Raw genomic sequence first — 26,961 nt, 5'->3', positions numbered from 1 at the left:
TAAATATAGGCTTTAAAAACCAAAAAATGACGGGGCTAGGTAAATAAATTCCTATTTTATTGTTCTAGTTTTAAATCAAATATTAATTCCGACATTATAGATAGATATGTCGTATGTTAGAAATGTGTGTTACGTGATAATTACCCTTAGATATATTCTACCCTGAGTAAGATCTAATCTAGGCCATTATCTAAGCTAATCCCAGATAAATACTAACTTGACAGAGTGCTAATTAAATTAGGCTCTCAGACTAATTAGTAATTACATAAATTATATACGTAACAATAATGTACTAATTTAATCATCTTTCTTAGAGATATAATAATAATATAATATTATATATATGTATACAAATATCTAAACAATATTATATATAAATGTATCTTGTATGATTTTTCTTTATATAATAGTATAAGATGAAATTAACATACACACGTTTATGGAATCATATTAGTGTGCATATAATTGATAGCGTAGAAGATTTATATATGTGTGCATTTATTGAATCAATACGGTTTGACTATGTGTGTTGATTTTTTAATGCAGTATTGACACTGAAAATGACAATCTTTTCGCGATGATAGGCGCATGGCGCGTTTTTTCTAGATGTTCTATGATAAAAATAAATATATAGTTATAAATATATAGTTTGTAAGAATTTCAAACTTTTTTTTAACGATTCGATCTCTGGTAATATTTATTCTAAAAATTCTTTGAATGCTAAAATAATATATTTTTTATTCCGAAACGGACTTATATACTAAAAATGATTTAATCGCGGACAGAACCGTGAATAGCAACTAACTTTAAATACACAACAGTCAACTTAATCATAATCGTTTGATATAAAGTATCAAATAGTAATAAAAAACTTCAATGACGAATGAAAAACCTTAAGCATATACATATAAAATACCAATACTAATATAGATGTAATATAATTTTAAACCCAACAATATCACAAAACATTATTCAAGCATATGTTTTCAGCCGAGAAAAGCGAGACATATTTTAATTCCACGCTTAAAATACCTCGGCTTTTAGAAAGAAAATATTACGTCAAATACAGCTTGTTAAAAGTACAATAGGCGCCTTTATATCAATGACAAAGGAAATTCTTTCGCCAAAAATTCACAACTTTGTTTTTGTATTGAGAAAACTTTAACGATGCGGAATGATAAAAAATATAGCATTTACTTGAAGAGGGATTTTTTTTACCTGTATTTATAGTAAACGTATGGACTTAATTCAATTTGTAACCTCCTTAAAGTAGGGCCGTTTATTTTTTTTATTATGTGGCTATGATTTGAAGAATTTCATAATAAAAATGTTACTAAAATTGTTGATTCTATGCATTTTCTCGTAAAGTTCATGACATTTCAATTTGCCAACATTATTAGATAGACAATTCAATAAGATATATTTTGGTAGTTTCAAAGATTCAAAATAATAAAATTAGCCCTGTATTATATACTGTCCTACTGCTGCACGGGCCTCCTACTACTGAGAGGGATTAGGCCATAGTCCATCACGCTGGCCTAGTGCGAATTGGTAGACTTCAAACACCCTCGAAATCTCTACAGAGAAAGTTTTAAAAAGGCAAATAAATTGTTTTTTAATGACATTATTTGTAAATATATACAGTTTCCCATAGGTTACTTGTGCGCCTTAAATGTATGCTTAGATTAGAGAGCCTGCAATGCAGAGTTTTGCGTTGAGCTAAATAATTTTTAGGGCTCAATCCATTGATCTGTCGTTACTAAGCACGTTACTTTGTCTATCGTTCAAGGATTTTTAAGTTATAAAAGTGTGGCGTTTTAAATCATAAGATTTTTTTAAGTAAGCGTCATAATAGTGAATATCGTATCCGCATGATGACGTATTATAAAGATGTTATTAGAAAACAAAACAAACACACATCACGCATTTATCCCCGAAGAGGTAAGCAGAGGCGTAACCAGGGCACCCACTTTTCGTCAAGTGTGTTCCGTCCCATAATGTGATAGAGGGCGAGCACAAATTCGAGACTCCAGGCTAATACTGAACAGAAAAACCCAAATATCACTCTGCCTGATCCGGGATTCGAACCCAAGACCGCACTTCCGTACCGCGCATTCAGTACAACTACGCCACTGAGACAGTCTATATATTTTAGTAGGCAGGTTAAAAAATCTCAAAAAAGTTGTCTCTCATCTGCATCTTTCGGTTGTGTCTAGTATTTTTATTATTAAAATACGAAAAAACAATCTTCTGCAGTTAATTCATTGTTCCCACTTTCGTTTACTCCATATGCTACATATTTACTTATGTTACATGTTACATTTCCAAAAAAAAATGTTAATTAAATATTTTACGTCAAAACGAACAGACCAATCAACATCTCCTATTTACCTTTTGTACGTAGCATGTATGATATGCTAAAAATGGCTGACCTATAAACCCTCATTGTGTTTGCATTTGGAGCAAACGTGCTTTCAACGATATGGGAAAATCAAACAAACCAAATATTAAAAATACACGTTAGGCTAAATGTAGATCCTTTCATTACAAATACGAAATGAAATGGAGGATATTTTTATGAATAATTTACATCCTTCGATAATAAGAAACTTTCTTTCTCATTCTGCTTGATATGGAAGTTTTAATGTTTTGCTATTATACATATTTAATGTGCAAATAACTTTTAATAAAAACTTTTTAACGAAAACGACTCCAAAAACCTGTGTAGTTGAAACAAAAACTTATTGAACAAAAAATTTGAAAACTAAAGCCGAGATTTATTGGCGAATATATTTTTTATTCATCGATGATTATCGGTACAATATTAACAGAGTTAAAGCCGAGTATATAGTTTCATTTATAAATGCAATCTTAAAACGACTGTATGAAGTTCAATTATTTTATGGATTGTAATGGTTTCTTGAGTCACATTACTTAGAAAACATATCTAATTGGAATCCATTACCAAATAAGAATCATCCATGTCCTATTTCATTTTGAGGAGTTATGTTTTGAAACTTCGAAGTTATTTATTTTAATATGGTATTTTAAAACTTTACTCTCATTAACACAAAAAGCCGGAAAATCCTTTCCGATATTGAGAAGATCCCTTCCGCATGTGCAAAGTTCAAATTCTAACAACAATTTATTCAATAAGGTAGCATCTTGAAACTATATACATTACAAAAGAATCACCATAGTCCTATTTGACTTTGCACTTCTCTCTGCATCTTGTTAGGCCAAAATTCTATACCAATGAAATCAAAATAGGATTATTCCAAGTTTAAAATCGAACACAAAAATAATCATTTAAATCGGTCACAAAAATTATCACTACACAAAAATAATACTACGAATGAATAACAATCTTTGCATTCGGTTAATAAACTACACGATAACTACTAAAGTCACTATAGAAATATTTGTTTTGCATCTCTTTGTAGAGCCAATTCTTGAGGGATAAGGCTCAAAATCACCTCAGGTAGAGACTCCAGTACCCGGCTTAAGCCTAAATGAAAAACGGTTCGCTGAGCGGACAATCTGAAAAGCTTTGACTGATATTGAAAAGAAAGGAGACAAATGACTTATAGCTCTATACTAAGTTGCCAAATCTACCTTTTTTCCATTAGATTTTTAGGATAAAATAGAAAAGTCTCAAGGTTTTGTTGCATGAATAAATCGGCTTATGTCGTCTTTGAGAATGGTAATGCTATTTTTCATCTCTGAGCAAACTGAAAAGTCGACGTCAAGTTGCTAATTCAATTTATTCATCGACATTATTTATTTAAGTATTCAGATAGCGCGCAGACGCTGTAATATGCCAAGAAACACTATTCTACTATAAAATTAATTGTCCCTTGCAAAGTATAATAGTATAGCCTTATAATCATACGACAAACAACTTTTTATAATTAGTTACAAGTCTTTATTTTATTTGTGTTCGACTATATTCTGCATTATATCATTTCCTTATAAAAACGGTGTAAATATAAAAAAGTGACATCTACACGATGCCTTATTTAGCTGTAACTTTTGCATTCTATCTCTGTTCAAATGTGATATGTATACCAATTACGATAGTGGAAACTGAAAACATATTAAATAACTTTAATATGGGTTTACCAAAATCATTACGCTCCATTAGTTTAATATGCAGAAATTTTGCCCATACGAACTCTTTAATAGCAATTATCTAACTCATCCCACTCCCAACTTTATATATCCCTAATCTTCCCGAGCACTCTAATAAAATCAAGATAATATTAACTTATCTACACTCATTATGTTCATGTACATTTTAAGCGGTGATAGCCTAGTTGGGTGTGGAACGGACTGCCAAGACGAATGTCCACAGGTTCAAATCCAAAGGGCACACACCTCTGACTTTTCTAAAATCATGTTATTTTTACATTTTAATACGTTTAATTTTAGATATCCGCTTACGGCGTACTTAGTAAAATATGTCACGCAAAAGCCATGAATAATAATTATAATGAATATATATTTTAATAGTCATAAATTATTTAAGTCCTACTTATTATAATTTTATTTGTTCTTGAACATAAATATATTTCAATGCCACGTTTCATACATTTATTTTTGAAACACGAGCTAAAAAGTACTTAGCTACAGACATGGTCCTATAACGTGGACGGTCGATAACTACAAAACTTTGCTATTTAATGAAGTTTTAACATAAAAATACTTTACAACGTTTACTATTTTCATTAATCAACGTAAATGTATCTTCACACATAACATAGTGATCTATGTCAATTTTAATTCAATTCTAAGCCAATTTTAAATTATAATTAAAAGTTATCTATTAACCTACTGATATTTTATGTCAACATATCTATATATTTTAATCATCTTTTTACGAGATTTAATCTGACTTTTTTATATTGCAGGGAATGCTCCATAGGGCTAGGAACTCGATCCAGTGCTCGCTTGCATGATGCTATAGCCCAGTGTGTTGACATTGAAGAACAACAAAACCTTTCCACTCCAACCCCAGTGGTTGTAGTTATAACGCGTTCTACATCACGAAAAAAAAATGATTACTACCTGACTAATATTACCTGTATCACGAACTATCGATATAGAATAGTGGCGATCAGGGCTGACCATAAACGTCCACAATACAATAAAACATCGATACATTGCCTTTGAGGCAGGAATAGACTCTGACAATAATTCTCATAAGTTACCTCATTAACTCCTCTCACTATGGCCCGCATAGTAGCGTTCCTGGGTCCGTCCACCGTCCGCCCATCGTCCGTGGGCCCCCACGACGCGCTGTATATGTGGATCTTATGGGGCTCGTGGCCCATGGAGTTAGCCTCGATCAGGTCAGTCATGTAGGGCTGGTCCAGCATTCTGATACCTAGAAGGCACAATAAATTTTAAAATCAAAGCTCGTTAAATAAAGTAGCCTTTACCTGAAAAGCAGTTCCGATCATTGAAAATGAAGATTATAGCGAAAAAAACGTTATCATATTGGAAATAAATGGGTTTAATATATTCTTATGTTCTGTGGTCACGTATGTCATAAATAGCTGTAACAACATTTTGAAGCACAAAATATTGCAGTGTACAGCTGCATTGCGTTCCAATCTATTTCAATAGACACTATATAACTGCATACAATGTCTTTCAAGTCAGTTGACAACAAAGCTGGTACACTGCTTCTGAGCGGTAGAAAACAAAAATACCTACACAGACGGACTGTTGCGTACGAGCGATTTACCTCTATTTATTGTTGCTTTTACCTCCATAAATATAGTCTATTTTGAACTTTAATGTAAGATGGTGGTGTGTAAAGTCGTTTTTTGACTGTTCTTAATATAAAAGTTGCTTATTTTCATACTTAAGTTTAATAAGTTGAATTAAAAGAATCTTAATAATCAAGAATGTTGCAAAGTGGATTTGTTTTAATTATAATTACGACCCTACTATCGTAGCTCTTATTTAATTAATATAGAAAAGAAATATTCTTTTTTTTTCAATCGAAATCATAGCGGACACGCGCATGATCAAAACCAAACCTGATCAAACCTTAAGGAATAAGTGGATTTAAAATGAAATGGCTTGGTCGGAAGGCAATTCAATTTCTTTGGTTCGACGCCGCAGCGAGGTTTTCTTCCATTATTTTTACCGGCTATACAATTTCTATGGTAATTGAAAAAGCCAGCTGATTGCTCGGAAGCGACCTTGCTGACCTTATTCAGTGCATTATCTGCGCTTCGATGGAATTATAACAGGGTGAGGCAATTTGTGGGAGTGAACGTCTAGATATACCTATAGACATCTTAGAGCGTTTCTACTTTATGTCTATAATGGTTTGTGTGACCTGTATTGGAATAGCGTCAAGAGATTTCGATTGAAAGAATGTTTAGCATAATCAGTCTTACTTATAAATTATTCGTAAAGCCATGCTTAGTTAAAACACAAATTTACTCGATCAGTTGTAAGTCAAAACTCGCTATCTTGCCTCTTAATAAGGTTTAAACTAGGAACTGGTGATGTTTTTGACAAGCTATTTGAACAATTCTTAACCATCTCTTAACGCTAAAACAAGTTTATAAGTAAGATTGATAGTTTGTGGTATAATGTTCTTATTGCCTTCGTCATGTCTATGGCCTATGTTTACTCTATGGTAATATATTAGAATTAAAAAAGGTTGAACTATGTTTTAATAAAACGGTTTGTAAGATATATCCGTATAAATTTCAACAATTACGATCTGATAGAACTTGAAATAGTAATTGTCTAGTGTTGCGAAAGTTAAATAATGTACTCAGTGGAGTTTCATGCATTATTGTTGATAACCTTTGATAGTGTTACTGTTTTTGCGATTATTAGGCAAGTAATTTGTATAGCTTATCATAATTTAAAATTGTAAAAATGAAAATTGGTAAAGTTGATGTCCAGAAGTGGTCTTGTTTATGAATAAACTTTATTTTTCATAGTTTTATTATATTTAATAAATATGGTTTACAATGCTGTCGATTGCCACGAACTTTAACCAATATCCGTTTTCGACGAAAAACCGTTATCAGTAAGTATATTGTTAGAGTTAAATTGTGCGAAACATCAAAGCCGACATCGTAAAGCCACCAATCAGCCCGCGAAGCCGCAAAATCCCCGATCGTATGCGTCAAACGTACCTACACGACACACGTGTATATGTTTTCTATGTGTGCTAGAGATGTAATACGCATATCGATACGATAAAAATAGACGTGTTTGTATTTATACTTCGTTATTAATAATCATTGTTTTAACTGTATAATGATTTGGTGGTTAATTATAGTTTAATAATTATGAAGTGAAAGAGATCTAACTCCAATCAAGATCAATAGTGAATTGAATGTTTAATTAAAATACAATATAACTCGAAACTCTATGATTAAGATATTATGATGATTAAGGAACCATTCACATTCACTGACACAAATTACAAAATTCAACACTATCACAAAATTTCTAATTATTGAATTCACCTATCTGCTTTTGTAACCATCTATGGAGACCCAATACTTACATTTACAGTTAAGTTTAAATTATTTGATCCCGTAAAATATTTGAATCTCTAAAAATAGCTTAAGAGTATGTATATTTGTGTGAATCCGCTAATCTTACGAACTACTAAACCAATTTTGATTATTTTCCCACCACACGAAGCCACATTATTCCTAAATACTATAGGCTACTTTTATACCAGAAAAATATAAAGTGGGTCTTTTACCGGGTATTTTTCACACAGGCAGAGCCGCGAGCAAATGCTATTGTAAATATAAATGGGAAAAATCCACTTAGCACTAGAAATATGTGATACGACATTCATTGAATTTTCTTTTACGCACGTGCTCCAAATACAAACTGCAAAACTCACTTAATTAAACATGAATAGGTCGTAATGTCTATAGAATTTACGTCCAGAGGAAAATTAACTCTATTTATATCATAATGAATGTCAGATGTGTTCAAATTTGCATAAATGTTTTTAGAAACTAACATTAAAAGTGGTTTTTGGTTAAACTGTTACTTTGAATTAGTAAATTCATGTTGTATTCTATTGCTAATACCTTCTGCTACGCTGAAGCAATTCAAAATATAGAATTCTAGGTATAGCGGAAGCTAAGGAAACAAGCTATTGATGGCTATTGCCGTAGAAATAACGACCTTATAGGAAAACAATGGAAATTAGGAATATAACGGAGACTCAATTATCTGGACTTCAGTTATCCGGATTCGCGATTATCCAGATTGCCGAGCGCGAGCTGCGATGGGATGAAACTTTGTATAAAACTCAAAACTTCTTAACCGATTAAGATAATTCTTTCACTGATTTGAAACAATGCCCTTCAGTGCTATTACCTACTTTTTTGTCTCGGAAATGGTCATTCACGTGGTTGGATCAGCTAGCAAAACTAGCTAACAATAAATTCGTATGAATAAACGCTTTTCTTACATTTAACTATCCAGATGTTAGATTATTCGATTGACTTACAACTATTAGTCTGATTAACTGAGTCTACACTGTATGTTTCAGTGGCGAAGCGTCCGAACAACCGATTCCCACCGGCTTCTCTTTTAAGTTAATTAACGTTTGTCTTAGTTTTTATTTTTTTGCAAAATTGGCCTCGATATGTCAACTTACGCGTTTTTTTTGCCACGGGTTACCATTTGACAAATTTCACCCTTCGCCACTGTTATGTTTTATTTAGTTGTTGTTGTTAACATCCGAAGAGTATGTAGACTACGAAATTTCCACGCTAATTTTATAAAATATTTTTTTCAACGGGCACATCACTAGACTTTACCCTATTGTCTCTGGAATGTCAAACGGTAAGCACTTCACCCTTCTGTGCCACTTATTGATAACAATCCCCACAATTCCCTTAGGTTCTGAGAGCCCTATAAAAGGGTTTCACAAAAACTAACGTACATGCTCACAATAATTCTAATGTGCGTTTATTCTATTTCTGTCCAGTCTTTCTATTTACGTATTTCGCAGGTGCTTTCGATATCGTTCCCTTTCATTATTCCTTATAATACACTTATTCGGAATGATGTGGGAGATAGTCTTTCACAGATATTGTTATTTATGACGTAACGATTTCGGCCGGGGTCTAACATTACATAATATGATTGATATTTTGAGTCGGTGTTATGATGACTAAGTCAAAGATGTTCGACAGTGACTGTCGCATAACTATGAAATAACTTTATGTAGTAATTCGTCCCGACGACTTGCGTTCCTGGATCAGCCCGTTCTAAAGACAAATTTACATAAGTCTAACAAACTATGAAATATTACAGGGTATACTTGATACGACTGCAAAGCACACCAACACCTCGCCTATATCCCCGAAGGGTTGGCACAGGCGCAAAACCAGGATAGCCACTTTTTCGCCAAGTACGGTCCTGTAATGTGATGGAAGCGAGCCTGTCACTATATAAGGTACAAATTCCAGCAGCCAATTCGCAATATAGTCTACGGAGACTCGAGAACTTTTCCTGGCCTTCTCCTCTCCTCTAATCCAAGAAATTTCCTTTCCATCCCCTACACTTCCTTCCCTCAGATATCCCGTCCCCTACTTTCCTTCAGGTGCCTGCAGTCGCCAAGCCCGGGACTCCATTTGATTATATGCACCCTGCGCCACTGATACCGATATTTAAACCTGAGATGAGACGGTCTGCTATCTACAGAATGCGCTTAAGAAAAGTGTCTTATTTATACCTGTGCTTATACAGAAAGGATAAAAGCTTGAGCCTATGTATGTACCTTTCTTATATAAATAAACACGAAGCCAAGATAATTCACAGGCTCATTAAACTTCAGCTTACAATTTTGTCGTTGATCAAGAGCCGAAATTAAGACTCAAGTAAATTAACTGGAGGCCTCGTGTGCATATTAAACTTCACTTTAGTCGGTCTCTGGGTTTGAGTCCTCAAGTATACAGGGGTCATTTTTAAATTGCATAATAAATGAAACCACATACTCGTCTTTACCGCTGCGAACATGTGCCAAAATCGTTCATGAATAACGAATGATCTTATAAAAAATCCTGGGTTTCCTTTTTTTAAATTTGATAGTTTTGTGCGAATACGGCGTGCACGTGAGTGTATTTCCGACCGAAGTGTGATGTTACCGCTGCGACGAATTCTCTTAGAGTAGTATTGGCATTAAGGCGAGTAAAATTAGCGTTGATCATCGATATAAATAATTACCATATTGCCAATCCCTAACGACAGCCTACATTAGTTCAAAAATAACCTTCAAAATACATCAAATTCCAAATAATAAATAAATAAACCTTAAAGTAAACATGAAAATATATGATTTTTCGAAAACTCTACAATAAAAAATTAGTATCGCTTTATTTAAAAGTACGTTAAACCTTCTGTTTATATATAATTTTCACTATCGTACAAAAAAATGCGGGACGAACTTCCGTATGCTCCCTTATCAATAAGTTTTATTACTGTTTAACTATATTACATATTAATGCACTAACCAGTAATTATTAAAAAAAAACTTTATACTTATATGGCGAACTAAGTGAATATTACAGGGCTAACAAAGCGAATATTTAAGTGGACCAAAACAGCTGTTATTAAGTCATTGGGTTTTTTGCAAGCGTAAACTATTCACGGCCTCAAAATCGACATGTAAGTATCAAATAACTTTGAAATGTGGACACGCACCTCAATGACCTACATGTCTGGATGGACGTTCGCAAACATATTCGATATGACAACCCTAGAGACTTCATGATATACGCGGTAACCCTAGAGCGGACAAGTCGTATATTGGAAAATTACGCAGCCAGTGATTTCGGAAAATCCCTAGAGACGTCCCGTAATTACGTGTCATAACCTCTCGTAGTGTTGATTCGTATTTGTTTTGAGATTGGATGTTATAACATGTGTGTGATTCTGGTTGATTTCTTGTTTGCGAGTCTTTCTATAGTCTGTATAGGGCTGTATGTTTTCGTTTGTGATTTGACTAGAAATAGGGCTGTGTTTCTGCAGGCAGTATGCAGTATCGTAGTCTGAAATCTACGAACTTACAATTTTAACTTATTAGTACTTTTTTATTTTTTTACACTAACTTCTCTCGTTGCTTACACCTATCTTCTTTAGTCCTTGCAGCACCTAATAGTGGACTGGTAGAATATGTTACAGTATTAAGTCCGCCTTTATACGCTTTGTAACTATATAAAGTGTCATAAAAAAAATTAGAACGTAATGCAGTACCATAATATGTAATTCGGTTAAGAAGATTACTGATAGCGATTTTTTTCAAAGCATGAAATGATTGGCACCTTATAGCCTACTCTACTAAGTTTATATCTTCAAAATACCACCTACAAAAATATAAAAACCATTCGTTCAAAATTACAATATCTATGTTCCTAAATAATTTATTTATGTATTAAATTATATATTTTGTATAATAACAATACCATTTGTTCCCCAATAGCCAGACATTTTAGTTATTTCACACATTACTCTCATCAATTATTTAAACGCTTTCATGTAGATAAAAGCGTATTACTAAACTACGTAAACTTAATTAACAAAGCCAAACGGGATTACAACTGAGCCAATTAAGTAATTCATTACTCGTACAAGCTTCACGCGCATGTATTTATTGTAAACAAACACATTGTTCATACAATATCCGCGCGTATCGAAATACGATACAGGTTATAACAAAAGCAAACTTCGTCACCCTGTTTGTTCGCTTAGCAAAGGTTCAATCAATCTTTATTGGGCTGGATTTGTAATTAACATATTAATTTTATTCTATTATCGGGTCATTGATTTCGATTAAGGCAAACAGTTTGCATTAATTGAATCTAGATCTGAACAAAGGACTCAGAATTGTACTTGTTAGTAAAATTAAATAACATTTTATAATGGACTTTAATAATGAGTAAGTATAGTCGGTTTTTAAAAACAAAGGATTCGAGTTTTGTCAGGGTATTTTAAAACTGTGAACTCTCTTGTCGTTGTAGTTTGGCATAAAACTTAAGAATTCGGATATCCAGTAGCACAAACAAAGAAGGTTTTGTCTCCAATAAATTCGTGCAGCGTTGTGAAATTACGACGCTACTCAGCTATTAAGCATGAGCTCCTAAGTTATCACCAAAAAAATATTCAACAATTTTCAACTGGAAAATAAATAATGAATAAAAATCAGTTTATAAAACCAAAAACAAAAAAATAACTCACATTTTAAATTTTTTTTTTTCAAAGACCAATAAAACAAAAATAGAACTTAAAATCTTCTTCACTTCGACAGTAAACAGACTAATGAAGTGTCGAGAATCGTATAATAAAGAGCCGTAACAATATATCTCGCCGAATCAGCGTTCAAATCCTCAAAGGAGATAGCCTTTAAGAGTTAATCATCTGGAACTCGATCTCGGGCTTTGCCGTTTCATGCACCATCTAACTTCTACTCAGACATTACGGCCTTCAGTACTTTATGATCTATGGGATAAAAATTATAATTGTATAGAATAAATGACGTTAAAACTTGACGAAGCATCTATACAACCCGATTCCTACCGGCTTCCCATTTAATTTTATTTACGATTGTCTTAGTTTTTGTTTTCTGTTAAATTGGCCGTGATATGTTATCTAAGGCTATATTTTTTTCCTTAGGTTACGTTTTAAAAAATTTCACCCCTGGTCACTGATAACTACGCGTAAAGACATTAGGTACGGATAGAGGCGTGAGTCGTGAGCACACTTATGATTGGTCAGTGTGATGTCCTTCGCGTCGGTGTTTCGCGCATCTCCTTAGTCGCTGCTCGTTGTCTATTGGCTTACATTTGGCATACGACTCTTTACATTTTAGTCCAACTCGTATATACAAGTGCTCGCCCCCGCGACTGTTCATCCGTGCTCAGGACTTGTGCCGTTTACTGTAGAAATATAACTATCGCTCTTAAAGTCAGTTGAGGTCTCATGATATGATAAATTGCTTCATAGGTCGGACACAAGGTCACTTCTACCCTTCGTTTCAAATGTAGAATTCCTAATTAAAGTCATTTAATGTTTGTTAATACTAAGTGACTGATAAAGGCAAATTGTAGCGCTGATATATAGACTATTGATGAAAGTCTTTATTATATAAATTTCATTTTTAAACCCATAATGAGTGGAACAAGCCGCTCGCCCTTATATATAAAGACTTATTATCCCTTGTAAATATACCTATGGTAACATAACATAACATAACTACAAAATGCCCTTCAAACCAAAATCGTCCTTACTTACTGCTATTTGCTAACAGGACAATGCATATCGTTACTTAGCAAAAAAATACTGCACTCTTCAACTTAATCACACCCCAATATAAAACGTGCCCAAAGAAATTGCCCGAGCCGAGAAATAAAACGGTAACCTAATACTTCAGTATCGTGAAAAAATTGCGAATATAAAATATATCATCTTTAAAACATGATGCGACGTTAACTTCGCAAAGGCCTATAAAAATCTTCTCTAAGAGCCCTTTAAACAAGAAATAACGCACCGCGCAAACGCTGCTAAATTGCTGAGAAAAAGAACATTATTATAAACTGACACATGTTTGAGAAACAGTGACTGCCATTTTTGAGTAGGCAGTGTTCAGAGCAACAATTTGATAGCGTCTGCGCTGGTCCTTAGACATGATTCCCGTCGTAGAGGCATGTATAATGGATGTGGAGTGTGACACATCCTTTATGGAGCTATAAAAATGGACGTTTATTTTATGATTAATGTTGACCTTTGCGGATTATCTCTTATGGCACAGATTCCGAGAGCATTATCAGTACGGCTTGTTTTCATAAATATTCTTTCCATACAAGAATATTTGTTCAACAACGTGTCTTTTTCTGTTTTAAATCCTTTAAAGAAATGTTTAATATGCTATATTAATAACAACTATGAGGGCTTTAAGCGTGATTTTGTCGAGACAGTTAGTAGCAATAGGCAATTTTAAGTTGATCAATATCTAAGCATAATAACGTACTAGGCAATGAAACGGTCTGCTGAAACAATGTCCGAAGGTTCAAAACCCAGGAAACACACCTCTGAATTTTCGATGTTATGTGTGTATCGTTTATCAATTATCATTCGCTTTAACGGTGAAGGAAAACGTTCGAAACCTACATGAGAATTCTCCATAAGAATTTCAAGGGTATGTGAAGTCTGCTAACCGGCAGTACGAGAACTTGATAGACTAGGGCCTAAAACTTCTCAGTAGTAGAGGAGGCCCGTGCTCAGTCGTGGGCAATATACATATAATAGTGTTATTATTATTAAACAATACATAGATGTAACGAAGGAGCTCTTATATATTTTATGATTATATTATTACTATTAATTGTTTAAATTTGAAAAGTAAAAAAGAAAATTGAGTGATAAACTCATTACAAAATTTTAAAGAGAAAATTTAAAAAACCTAATTGAATAATAATATAGACACAATTAATTTGATAGAACTTCTAATATTCGATTAAAACTTGAAACAAAAATATTACGAACACTAAAAATAAAATTAATTTTAATATGCAGATAGGCTATCTTAATTTATTTGGAATCTGAAAAATGAACAAAGCAGAGTTGACATGGATAACACACAAAAATGTGGTAATCATACGGTTCGACGGAGCGGGAGTGATCACCAAAGGGACCTGCCCTGACACGACTTATTTACTTGCTTTTATTTAATAAAAGCAATGGCGAAAGATTAAGGAATTCTAAATTTACTAATTGGCTAGTTACCAGCGGCGAAGGGTGAAATTTTCCGAAAAGAAACCCAACATAACATATAGGTACTGCTAATATACATAAATGCGGTTTGTAAATCGTCAAAGATAATTAGATTTTATATAAATTACAAAAGGGAAGCCGGCAGAAATCGGGTTATATTATGGACCTTTCGCCACTGATAGATACTTTTAAATTTGATCCGATTCTGATTAAACCTCATGCCTTTAGTAAACTACTAGACGATCTTTTGACTAATTGAGCTGGTGTCAGATCATGTAACGCCCTATAACAGTTTTAATGTTAAAGTAAATAACATGGATTCATAACCAAATAATAAATTAGAATGTAGATTTTGACAAGAACATATCTAGTAGCCATGTTCATAGCTATTTATATTTAGAATGCTTGGTAAGTTGAACAACCCATCATCTTTTAAGAAAATTCTGATAATCCACGTGCAAACTACACCATTCGTAAAACAAACGAATCATAATTTCAAACTTCAACTTCAAAAACCTTAAGAATGTATTTATTCAAAGACTGTGAACTTGGACCCGCTCGTGTACGGATCGCGATGTCGTTCACCTGCACCCCGCGGCCATGTTGCGCAATAAGTTCATTGAAAACTTCACCAGATATTGTGTTTGAAATGTGACAAAAATACTTTTATGTGTTTGTTTATTCCGTTCAGATATCTACAGATTTATTTTGTGGTGCTTATTTTAACGTCTATTAAGTTTTCGGACGTTGTCAACCTAGGGCTACACTTCTATGAAATATACATACACCCATGTTATTCCCGAAGATGTAGGCGGAAACGCAACTGATGCACTCACTATTCGTCGAAGTATTCCGCCCCATTATGTGATAGGGAGCAAGCCTATCACCATATAGGACATTAATTCCAGACTTTATGCTAATACTGAGCAGAAAAACCCAATATCGCTTTGCCCGACCCGGGATTCGAACCCAGGGCTCAAAGCAGTATACAAACCGCCAAGGTAAGTCTATAAAACTATTTCAGCAAGTATATTTCATAACAGTGTAATATTTCTTCACAACCAGTTGACAACGTCTAATGCATTATCTTAACAAACTTGTTAATTAAGTAAATTTAAAAATATTATCTGTTTATATCAATTCTTTGAGGAACATATAAATGTAAGCTCACACTTCACAGTTATTATTTACAGGAATTCATAGATATTTTAATTATATACTTATATTTTATATACTTACATACGTATACCAACAGACTGGTTATGGCGTTAAATTATATACACTAATCAAAACAATATTTAAATAAGCAAAATAACATGAAAATAAACACTGATTAACGCTTAATATCAACAAGCCTTCTGAAACACAACAGCCACTCCCGTTTACCTTAACTTTGACCTTTCAGCGACCTCGGTGACATAATAAACGACATAAAAATGATGAATGAACGTCGAGCGAATGAAATCTCTGGCCGGCAGGTGGCTTCTCGTCACATCGTCTCTCGCCTCGGGTTTATGAATTGTACGGAATATTAAAACTGCGTTTTGTTTATTAAAATTTGAAGTGTCTGTAGTTAGTATTATCTTTTGCGAAGCGATTGCAGTAGCTGAATACGTTTAAATGTGGTGGTTGGCTGTATATCTAAAACTAGCTTTTGTTCGCGACTCCGCACGCGTGATAATGTTTTTTCGTGATAAAAGTCAAAGAAAATTAGCCTATATCACTCAGGAATAATGTAGCCCCTTAGTTCCTATTAATAAAAAAAATCGAAGTCGGTTTAGTAGTTCCTGAGTTTAACACGTTGAAAAAACCAAACTCTTCAGCTTTACATATACATTTGGTAAAAACTGTAATCATTCTTATAAAGTAGATCAATTCTAAAGACAGGCTTCCACATACACTTCAACACTTCTAATTCTACTTGAAGCTATACTATACTACTATAATATACTTCGATTAAAATTATTATAAAAAAAAGTTTTACTGGTACCATTTCCTTCTATTTTCTTTCACCATAATAACAAAATGGCTCAAGGGAATTAATCGAGGTCTTAACTCCAAAAGATACACGTCGTTACTAATTAATATACGTCATAAAAAAAATAATTTAAACTGGCAAATACCACCTATTTTAACTTATCACCATTCCCTTGGGTATACCCATGGTTATATCTATTTATAATATCACACATACTTATGTTGGTAGGTAGTTTTCTTATGTTTACGCGAATGTTAGACATTTAAAATTAAACTATTTTACGGATTTTATTGCGGTTTTAATATTTAACTTTCTCTTTTACACCTCTCGGCCTTTTGGGAGAAAAGTAAAATATTAAAACCGCGATAAAATCCGTAAAATAGTTTAATTTTAAATGGTAGTATGTTATTAGTTGTGTTAACTATCAGATAAGCAAGTTACCAGCAACTTTGGAGTGGTACGCGACGCCCACGCCGCACACGCCGTTGTCTCTCGCCGCTGCCACTTCTCCCGCGCATCTCGTCCCGTGACTGTTGATAAAATACAAACTTTGTAGCATAGTAGCTATAGTATATATCTATATATATTTGTAGGTTGAAGAGTCGCTTAATTGTATCTAGTTTAATGCATTTACAGAGTAGACTGGACACGGGCCTTTATTCTCTATTCCACACGTTATTTTTACCGGTCCGTAAAAAGCATGTAACGCAACGCGTCGCGGTAATAGTGACTGGGTTTTTCCACCTTGAAAATTGCTCAATCGCAACTCGGCGTCAGAAAGTTGGCGATGTGATACCCCCGTGCCTCGTAAACGTTGCTTATATGCCTAATGTCTCTCCGGTCCTATCTAATTGCCGTCTCTCCGAACTATGCGGGTGAAGGAACAGAGAGTTCACCTGCGTATTGTGCACACACTTGTGCACTATAATATCTGCTGCGTACCTGGCTGATCTCCATTGAGAAAAGCCACCGTGGCCGAAATTTGGCTAGGAAGGATTTATTCATCATCACATACTCATTTTCAATATTCGCTTTTAAAAAAAGATTACAAACAAACAAGGCAATGAGTATTACGGAAAAAATTGGAAAACACTAACATAACATTATACTAAAATATACGATTCGTGTTTATTTATTATAATAGTTTTTACTATAGATAGTATAGGTACAAATGACTGACCTCTTTGGGTTTTTAGGACACACTTAGAATAAATAAAGTTCTTCCCACACGACCTTAATCTTTAGATAAAAATATAAGGACCTACCAAAGGAATATACTTTTTATAGCACTATATTATTCCTTTGTGGCAAAATAAAATAGAATCTTTGTGAATATTATAATGGTTTCCACAAACATATTATTTATGCTTCGAACAAAATACACAGCGGGACAAATCTCTTTGTTCAAACAAATGCGCATCGAATAGGTCAAATGAAAACTAAATATGGAGCAGCTTTTGTCCGCTAATGGCATACATTCTGGTTTTATGTTTGCAGATGTGGAATTGAAATGTTTGATACTTGGGTTTGATTATTAACTTCAGTTTTGGAAAGTTTTACTGACCTTGCGTGAGCTCAAAATAAATAACTCTAATGATGAGAATAATAGGATGGATTTGCTTGTTTGCGCGTCATTGTTTTGACTTTCTTAGACGTCAATTGATACTTGTCTCAAGTCATAGCTCTCGAAACTCAATACCACCACGACTACAGAATAATATTTTACTAACTGCCTTACAATTGTTCAAGTTGTAGACAATCGCCGTGGTTACGCAGCCTAATTACTAATTGCTGTGCACACATAACACGACTGTAGAACTTCGTGCGGTTGAAAAGAAATTGTAACTATTAAGTCTAAAACAAACTTTAAGTGCGAGTATATAAATCTTGACTATTCGTAATTACAAACCATAATAGCTAACAAAGAAAAATAACCGCAGTAGGTACTTAATTTTTACTCACGTCCATGGTTGCGGTAAAGCGTCGCGCAAGAGTAAATACTTTTAATTAAACTTCAGTGACAAAGGAATTAGATACACGCCGCAAAAGGAAAAATACAAAATGAAACGTCAAACTGTCGGACTGTAATTAAAAACACAACACTTTCCAATTAAGTTTTGGGCTTAAGAATGTGAAATGTTCAATCTATCAGTGGACAAGTTTTAATCAACACTGGAAACTCCATTAAGTGAGAAACTTTAAGGAGTGCTAAGGAAGTATCTTTAATCTGTAAAGTTTTTGTGGAATTTTGTGGTATAAAATATACCCTTAGTAAGTGAATGGAATAAAACAGATGACTTTTAGGTTTAATTTATGACTGCCTCGATGGCGTAGTTGTATTACACAACGACGGTAGTGCTGAGGTTTTGGGTTCAATCCCAGGGTCGAGCAGTGATGTTGAGTTTTTCTACTCAGTATCAGCCTGGAGTCTGGAATTTGTAACAGATATGGGGATAGGTTCGCCCCTTAATACATTGTGGGACAGTATTCGTACGGTGGAATGTGGGTGCACCAGTTGCGCCACTACCTAACCCTTCGACGATAAAAGGAATGAGTGTGCCTTTATTTTATAATACGAGAAATCGCTAGCTTTAACATAAATACGTTAAATAAATCAGTTTACGTTTCAATAAATCTGTATTGGAGTTATTTTTATCATTTTCTCTATTGGGAATATTTTTCTTTCCTAAAATAATACAGACTACATCTGAAAATATTGATGTCTTTGTATATTAATTAATTAAGCGTTTATGCATAAGATGATTTCGAAACGCGATAAGATAAGTTGTCGAAAATAAAAAACAAAAAATAACTTCTAAAGATAACAAAGATACAATTGCAGAAGCAAAGCAAAGGAGATGACTATTTAGAAATAAAATTAAAAGTTATCAGACATTACTACGAACAAAATACTGGAGATGGCAATGATACAAATGTAGATAACTACGTAGAAAGTCAAGGCCCAGCCGCCCAACACTTGCCCTCCGCGGTATAATCTCGTGAATCTGACATTAATACGAACTGAATAAGACTTTGTGGAAACAACAATAGTCATGAGATAATATTGTCTTTTGTTGCGCGATAAAGATTTTCTTGGTCCTGTCTTATTTAAATAAACGCTAAGGAAAAGTGTTTCTTTTGAGAGTTTGCTAGTGCTTATTCGCCTATTATTAGGGTTTTCATTAGAATGTGTTGTGTTATAGAGATTTTTTAATAGTAGTTTTTATTTTATATATAATCTTAGGGCGTTACTAACAAACACTGATAACGTCTGTTTTTATACAATCTTTTTTGTCTCGCTTCTTCTGATTGTAAATATCACTCAACAAAGTAAGACAAAACACTGAATAACTATTAGTGAGACGATTAGTATACATGTGATAATGTAAGAATAAGCATTTGGGCCGGTGCATAAATGGCGGAGCGCAGCGCATAGAATTTTTTACTTTCAAACTTTTATCGACATTGACTTTATTTAAATAATATTCAAAATCAATTAACACTACAATCTAATGCTATTTATTCTTTCACAGTCAATCTAACATCAGTTCAATTGATGTAGTATGATGTCTGATTGGTTGGGTAAAATCTGGATTAATAAAGATCAGATCATATGTGTACCTTGAGCCAAGGTTGCGGACTGAACTGAGGGCAAGTGCGTCGTCCAACGGCCTAAACTAAGGCTGTCAAATCCATACAAGTGCACACGCGCGGCAACTTTTTAATTAAAAGTTTGTACCACTCGAGACTGTGAGCGTATAAATTATTTTACGATCTAGGTCTTTATATTTGTAATTATATATTTATCATAGACATGTTTATATAAATAATTTTATCTATGGTATATATTTATTTATCTTTTACTTTTATAGGTACTATCTTTTATGTATAGGCGCCTACTATATTTTTATCTCCGCCCCACCTCAGATTAACTAGTAGAGAATACCTATGGCATTAAGTCTGCCTTGACATGATAATATCTATGAAGTGAAATAAATAAATAAATAGGTACCTAATCATTATAATTTATTTAGGTTCTTTCATAAACTTATTTACCTAAGATTATAATAATATGTACGAAGATATAATTGTCTCTAAAATATGAACAAAATAATCAATCAATACAAACCTATTGAACCAATCGTCCGTATATCTCGGATAGGGGAACGGATCGTTGCTGCTGAAGTCATAGGAAGCCTCCGCGTTCTGTAACAAGATTCAAGAGTTAATAACTGAGATAACATAATTTTGAAAGAGAGAATTGTTAAACCGTTCAGAAACCTAAAGAAATTTGATATAAAAAAATTCGTAACGTTAGAGTTATCGCGTTCGAAAAACCGAATTGCGCTCCGAAACTCAAATAGCTAATTAGTTCAAAAGGCGCTAAACTTAAATGGAACTGGGCTGGTCACGTCTGTCGTATGCCTGACAAGTTTTGGGCTAGGATTGCTATCGATACTGCTGGAAGGCGTCGAGGTAGACCAAAGAAGAGATGGCGTGACGATGGGAATCACTTAAAAATAGCTGGTTTATTATAGCGCAGGATCGTGATTCACGGAAGGATCTGCGGGAGGCCTTTTCCCAACATTGGGACATTATAGGCTGATACGATACGATACGATACGATAGAGTTAGAGACTATATAATAGAACATTTCTTGTGAGAATGTTTCTGAAAATATACGTAAATTAAGTACACTAACTGTATACGTTTCTAAATTTGTTATCTACATAAATTAATATACCTAATCATCCATTTATTAAATACCAAAAGTCTGTATAAAATTATTTGCAAATCTTTACGGAATATGAGGATTCCAATTAAAACAGGAACGACGCAAAATAAACACATAGCAAAAATGTTAGCAAAGTTTAAACATGTTGAAATTTGTTTACGTATGTTTACGCATAAATTAACTTGTTTTTATTTGTACACAGTGTATGGACGGTGCTGAGTTTTATGAACAAACGTATAAAATGGCGGTATTTGTTTTCAATAAAGAGTTTAAATGATAATTATTTTTATTAGGAAGTAAAAACATAATATACGGACGAATTTTATACGATGACTATAATTTGATATTTTAATTTGATGTTTAATATTGATTCGATAATAATAGCAAGAACAGTAAACACATGATAGAACGCTAAGTACGTATTTCATCATATATTGGGACGAAAAGAAATTATATGAACGTAGATACAAACTAGTTCCGTCTACTCCTTTAAGCATATAGACGTGAATTCGTAAATAAAAAAATCAATACGACTAGTTTATTGTTTATGGAAAAGCATAATTTTCATCTGTTTAGAACCAAAATCATGTCACTTTTAGTTATATGAAGAAAAGAAACATACGGTATCGCAGATAAAAATAGGTAAATACAAAAAATTACATAGGTGGAACACGTCAACGTCAACCTGACATTTGCAGGAAAGCCACACTCAAAACTTCAGAACAATGACAAGCATAGAAGTAACACTATGACATTTGAGTGTACTCTGTCTTTGACAGCAAGAAATTTAATTGAGTTGCGATCCCTTCTGACATCTTATCGATATCGATAGATACTTTGCCTATCGGCTATGGTAAATTCACAGACCTGCTAAAATAAACACTTTTCGGTCAATCAACTACAAACCGTTGCAAAATGCTATTTTAGATAAAGGTTAAAAAAAAGATATCAAAACCCTAATTTGGTATTCAAGTACCGAATGAGGTCTGGGTATACAAAAGCACTCGTTAAGAAGCTGTTAAATTACAATAAACTATAGAACTACAGGCTTTCTTCGAGCTAAATTTTATCCAATTTTCATTTGCTATTTACAGCAGTTTCCATGCCTTCCGAAACGTCATTCACACAAAAATGGTTTAGCATTTAGATTATTAAATTAAGAAAATGTTAGAAATTTCGGAAGGAATGGAAACCGCTGTAAGTAACAAACAAGAAATCGGCGGGAATTTCGTCTAGGAGAAAGCCAGTACGCCTTCTGTTCTTTTCTGACTTTCTTAGGGATTAAGAGGTGTGATTTGACAGAAGCTACTAAAATGGGACAGTAAAATTATATTCATGTCACATATGTTTGATAACTTATTTCAATGTTAATAAAACTTTGTCGAAATGCTTAGAGCAAACACGGTGCTGTTTTTTTTAATGCCAATTAGGACGAGCTATGGCAACGATCCATTTTTGCCTCATAGCATCATCTGTGGGGAATCTGCAATGAAACACATTGTATGGAACACACTATGAAAATCAGATAGTTTCCTCAACCCCCAGCCTTTGCGCACGGTTTCCAAGTGGCTTTTACCACTACACCACCGTATATTGAAAGTAAAAGGCAATTTATGCAAAATAGTAAACTACAATATACTAACATCTATGTTATCGACAGAATATGCAGCACAACACTATTGAACACGTCTACGTAAATTGGTAAAATGAAAAATACTTAATAATTACTGTATCGAATGGCCAACAGCAGATTATAATATGACTACAGCATAATAAAGATTAATTAATAATACTTTTTACACTGATGTACAGGGTTTAAGCAAATATATCAGGTTTTTTGTTTACTCACCGATGGAAGTTGATGATTTCAGTTTCATTTTCTTTACGAGAAGAATGAGAATTACACCCCACAATAACGCAGGCCATTGCTTTTTCGTAGGGCTATATTATACTTAAACCGCACTGTGTATTTATTAAAATTAACAACAAAAATATTACAAAACATGTAGCCGCTTTTGAAAAGCACGCGCTGAAGTATAACGTAACTAAATTGTGTGGGCGCGTTTGTGACATTGTTTTGAGGTTGGCAAGTTGGAACATTTGACATTTTATTTGTTTTTTAATTCGGCATCGTAAAGATGACCAAAGGTAACCATTTGATAATTTTAAAGTATACGCAAGCCGACCTTAGCAACATAATATTTGTGTCGTTCTTTTCAACGGTTTTGGCCTATTTGAAAAAAAAGGATAAGTATATTAGGGTAATTTAGATTCCTTCTATGCTTGTTCTTGTTCTGAGCTCAAAACACTGTTGTACCAAAACACACGTGTAAAAAAAATAACAAACTACTGCTACATCATATAGGCATGATGTAGCAATGTTTTGTTATTTTTTATTATGGCAATTAGTGGCGATGTCGACAATTCTGCCAATTTCATATGTGCGATGAGTACTCGTGTGTTTTGGTACAACAGTGTTTTGAGTGTGGCTTTCCTGCAAATGTCAGGTTGACATATGTCAGCTGTCAAGTATGACAACTGACGTTTGCAAAAAAAGAGTTCCTGCTCTTGCTTTCGGCCCTTGGTCTCAAGTGTGTGCTTCTAATTATCTTAATGTAACGTAGGAGTAAATAAATTAAACACGAGAGTTTTTATTAAAAATAACCGCGATAGTACACATTAATATAGCATGTGTTAAAACCAACGTATCAACAATACACCTCTATAAGGCTTAATGTAAGCGGATTAATGCAAAGCACGGGAAACTTTTATCGGCACATGCAACTATTGATGGCGGAGTTTTATGAATTGTGTCGATAGTTGCAACTTAAAGCCGGATAAAATGTTGATTGTTAAACATACAATTGATAAGCAACTTTGCATAACATTATGCAAACGAATAAATATGTTTATTTAAAAAAAAGAAAATTTTAATCCATGATTTTTACGACAAAACATTTTAAATAAGTAAATTAATTCACTTCTATATTTATAACGCTCATTAAATGATGGTTTCTTTTATAAAATAAATCGCTTAAAATATCCGATAAGATTAGATAAAACCCATTGCAATCTGAGATCGACCCATTTGACAAATATTATTAGAGTTCACTTCCAGATTTTACGATCGAATGCTTGCGTGATGTTAACTTTTCTAATACATCTAGCCCCTACAAAACCGTGTTAGGAAAACCCTTATAAAATATTTTAGTAAAAAAACAAACTGAGGAACTCCTGGGGTCGTAGCCAAGACGCCTTTTTACAATCGTTAACGCGAATAAAAAAACAAAAATGTGTATGGGAATGACACATCCTTTGCTGCAGACTTATTGCTCGGATATATAATTCCTATATTATTAATTTTTTTTTTACAATTAGCTTTAACAATTGTAGTAAGGCGTCGTGGTTTGAGCTCCTGGTGTACAAAATGTATGTAAAACAATAAACTAGGGATGGTAAATCTTTATTTTTTATTATTTATGAAAAAAGTTATGATATGACTGTACCGTGCCGACCATGGCCAACCTTAGCTTACCACTGCTGGGCACGGGTCTACTCCTGAGAGGCATTAGGCCTTAATCCACCACGCTGCCCTAGTGCGGGCCGGTAGACTTCACATTCCTTCGAAATTATTATGGAGAACTTCTTAGGTACGCAGGTTTCCTCACGATGTTGTCCTTCATCTTTAAAACAAGCGATAATTCACAAAGAACACACACATAACTTAAGAAAAGTCAGAGGTGAGGCCCTTGGCTTTTGAACCTGCGGACGTTCGTCTCAGCAGTCGTTCCACTGCCAACTAGGCTATCGCCGCTTTTTTTTTTTGTTGGAATAAATTATAAATTAATTATATTAGCGTGCCTGAATTATTGTCGCGTGTCACCACTGCGTGCCTACGGTTGCCGATCAGAAATTAGATACAGTATAAAAGGGAAATTAAAAGCATCGAATCAATCAACTAACAATTTGTTGTATACAAAAATATCATTTTGTCTAAAGTAACAAACATTTGGCTCGAATCGTAATTAAATTCCGAAACGTAATTACTGCAAATCCCGTTTTAATGGACATTTGAATGAAGATTAATTAACAGACGAGACAATTCCAATACAAATTACAATTATTACGATTAAAACGACTCTAATAAATACATATGCAAAATGGAATAATATCAAGAAAAATTTACCGCATGTGATGTTTTTACACATTTATTTGATTTATTATCGATAAGTGATCAATGGGCTGGCTGACAGTTGTCGGCTTTGGCTAATTCCTAAAAACTCTCTTAACCTCTACCGTTGCAACCATAGCCAAAAATAGGATACGTGATAGGATATTAGTACCTGCCCGGATAGCGACCACCGAATATAAGGTGTATTAAAATAACCCCCATAAAATGGTAGAAAATAAAAAATAAAATGTGTTTCTCTGTCTGATTGTAAGTTGCTGACGAGTTGTATACACGGACTACACGATGCTGCAGCTGACATATTATGGTAATTATACTTTTCTAGTCACCCTGATTTCTACGCTTAATTCCTGATTACTACAAATCTTTGTCTAAAATAGACTTTAAAAACTATGTGAATTAAGTTTATTATAAGCAGTCCAAACAGAATAGAAATAAACATGTAATTTCGACAAACGAGGGCAACATATGCGCACTATGACAAAACTGCCTTTAAATAAGATTTAAAATAAATAGATAATTTCTGGAAAAAAATATTAAGACGGCGATTCTTATTCTGTTTATTATGATGATAGATTTAGGGCGTGATGAAATAGATCTGACGTTATATCAACGGGCAATTGTCTGTTTAGACTTAGCGCGCATTAAAACGTATTTTCAAGTAATAATGTTAAGAAAGAAAATAATTATAATCATAAGTTGAGTCGCTTTTCTATTATCCCTACTGTTAATATTATTTAAATATTGGCTACTCCTAAAAAACAATTTCAATTAAAAAGAACAAATAGGGGACCGGACAAATTTTCAGAAGGTGTTTTAAATTGATCATTGTGGATATAAATAGCCAAGAAAAATAGTATTTTGCACAAATAAAGCTTAAAAAGTACATAAAACCATGCCTAAATGTTAAATAGCTATAATTCCCGCGCAAACGCTACATTATGTCATTTCGTCTCGTGTGACGTCATACGTGGATAAAGCAACTTGACAAGTCTTGTCATTTGAACAGTGATTCAATAATGCCAGATTAGGATTATTTACCCTAGATTTAGGGTAAAACTGAATCAGCAGGGTATTTTTTATGGTAATTTTTGGGGTAATTCTACGAGTTAAGGTATTAAAGCTATTGTTTAATTAATATTTTATTAATTAATATTTTATTAATATTGTTAATATTGAGCTTAGAGAAAGATGTTCCCTACAAAAATTGTAGGCCATGAAACAATTATAATTTTTTATTCAATACAATTTTCGTGTACAGCTGGTTGTTCCTAATAA

General features: G+C 33.5%; 1 protein-coding gene across 1 annotated transcript in view; it reads right to left on the bottom strand.

Moving 5' to 3' along the window:
- The window catches only part of LOC115453010 (neuroendocrine convertase 2), a gene marked incomplete at its 5' end in the record, with an annotated part of 48,660 nt that overhangs the window by 7,180 nt on the left and 14,519 nt on the right, over positions 1-26,961 (bottom strand). Inside the window, 3 exon segments of the mRNA XM_037438332.1 lie at positions 5,211-5,386; positions 17,201-17,289; positions 20,889-20,965. Of these exon segments, the coding sequence (XP_037294229.1) occupies positions 5,211-5,386; positions 17,201-17,289; positions 20,889-20,965 (342 nt within the window).

Source organism: Manduca sexta, chromosome 13 (genome assembly GCF_014839805.1).
Source record: "Manduca sexta isolate Smith_Timp_Sample1 chromosome 13, JHU_Msex_v1.0, whole genome shotgun sequence".
Lineage (NCBI taxonomy): Eukaryota > Metazoa > Arthropoda > Insecta > Lepidoptera > Sphingidae > Manduca > Manduca sexta.
The sequence above is the reverse complement of the archived record's forward strand: the minus strand, read 5'-3'. Positions and strand labels throughout refer to the sequence as shown.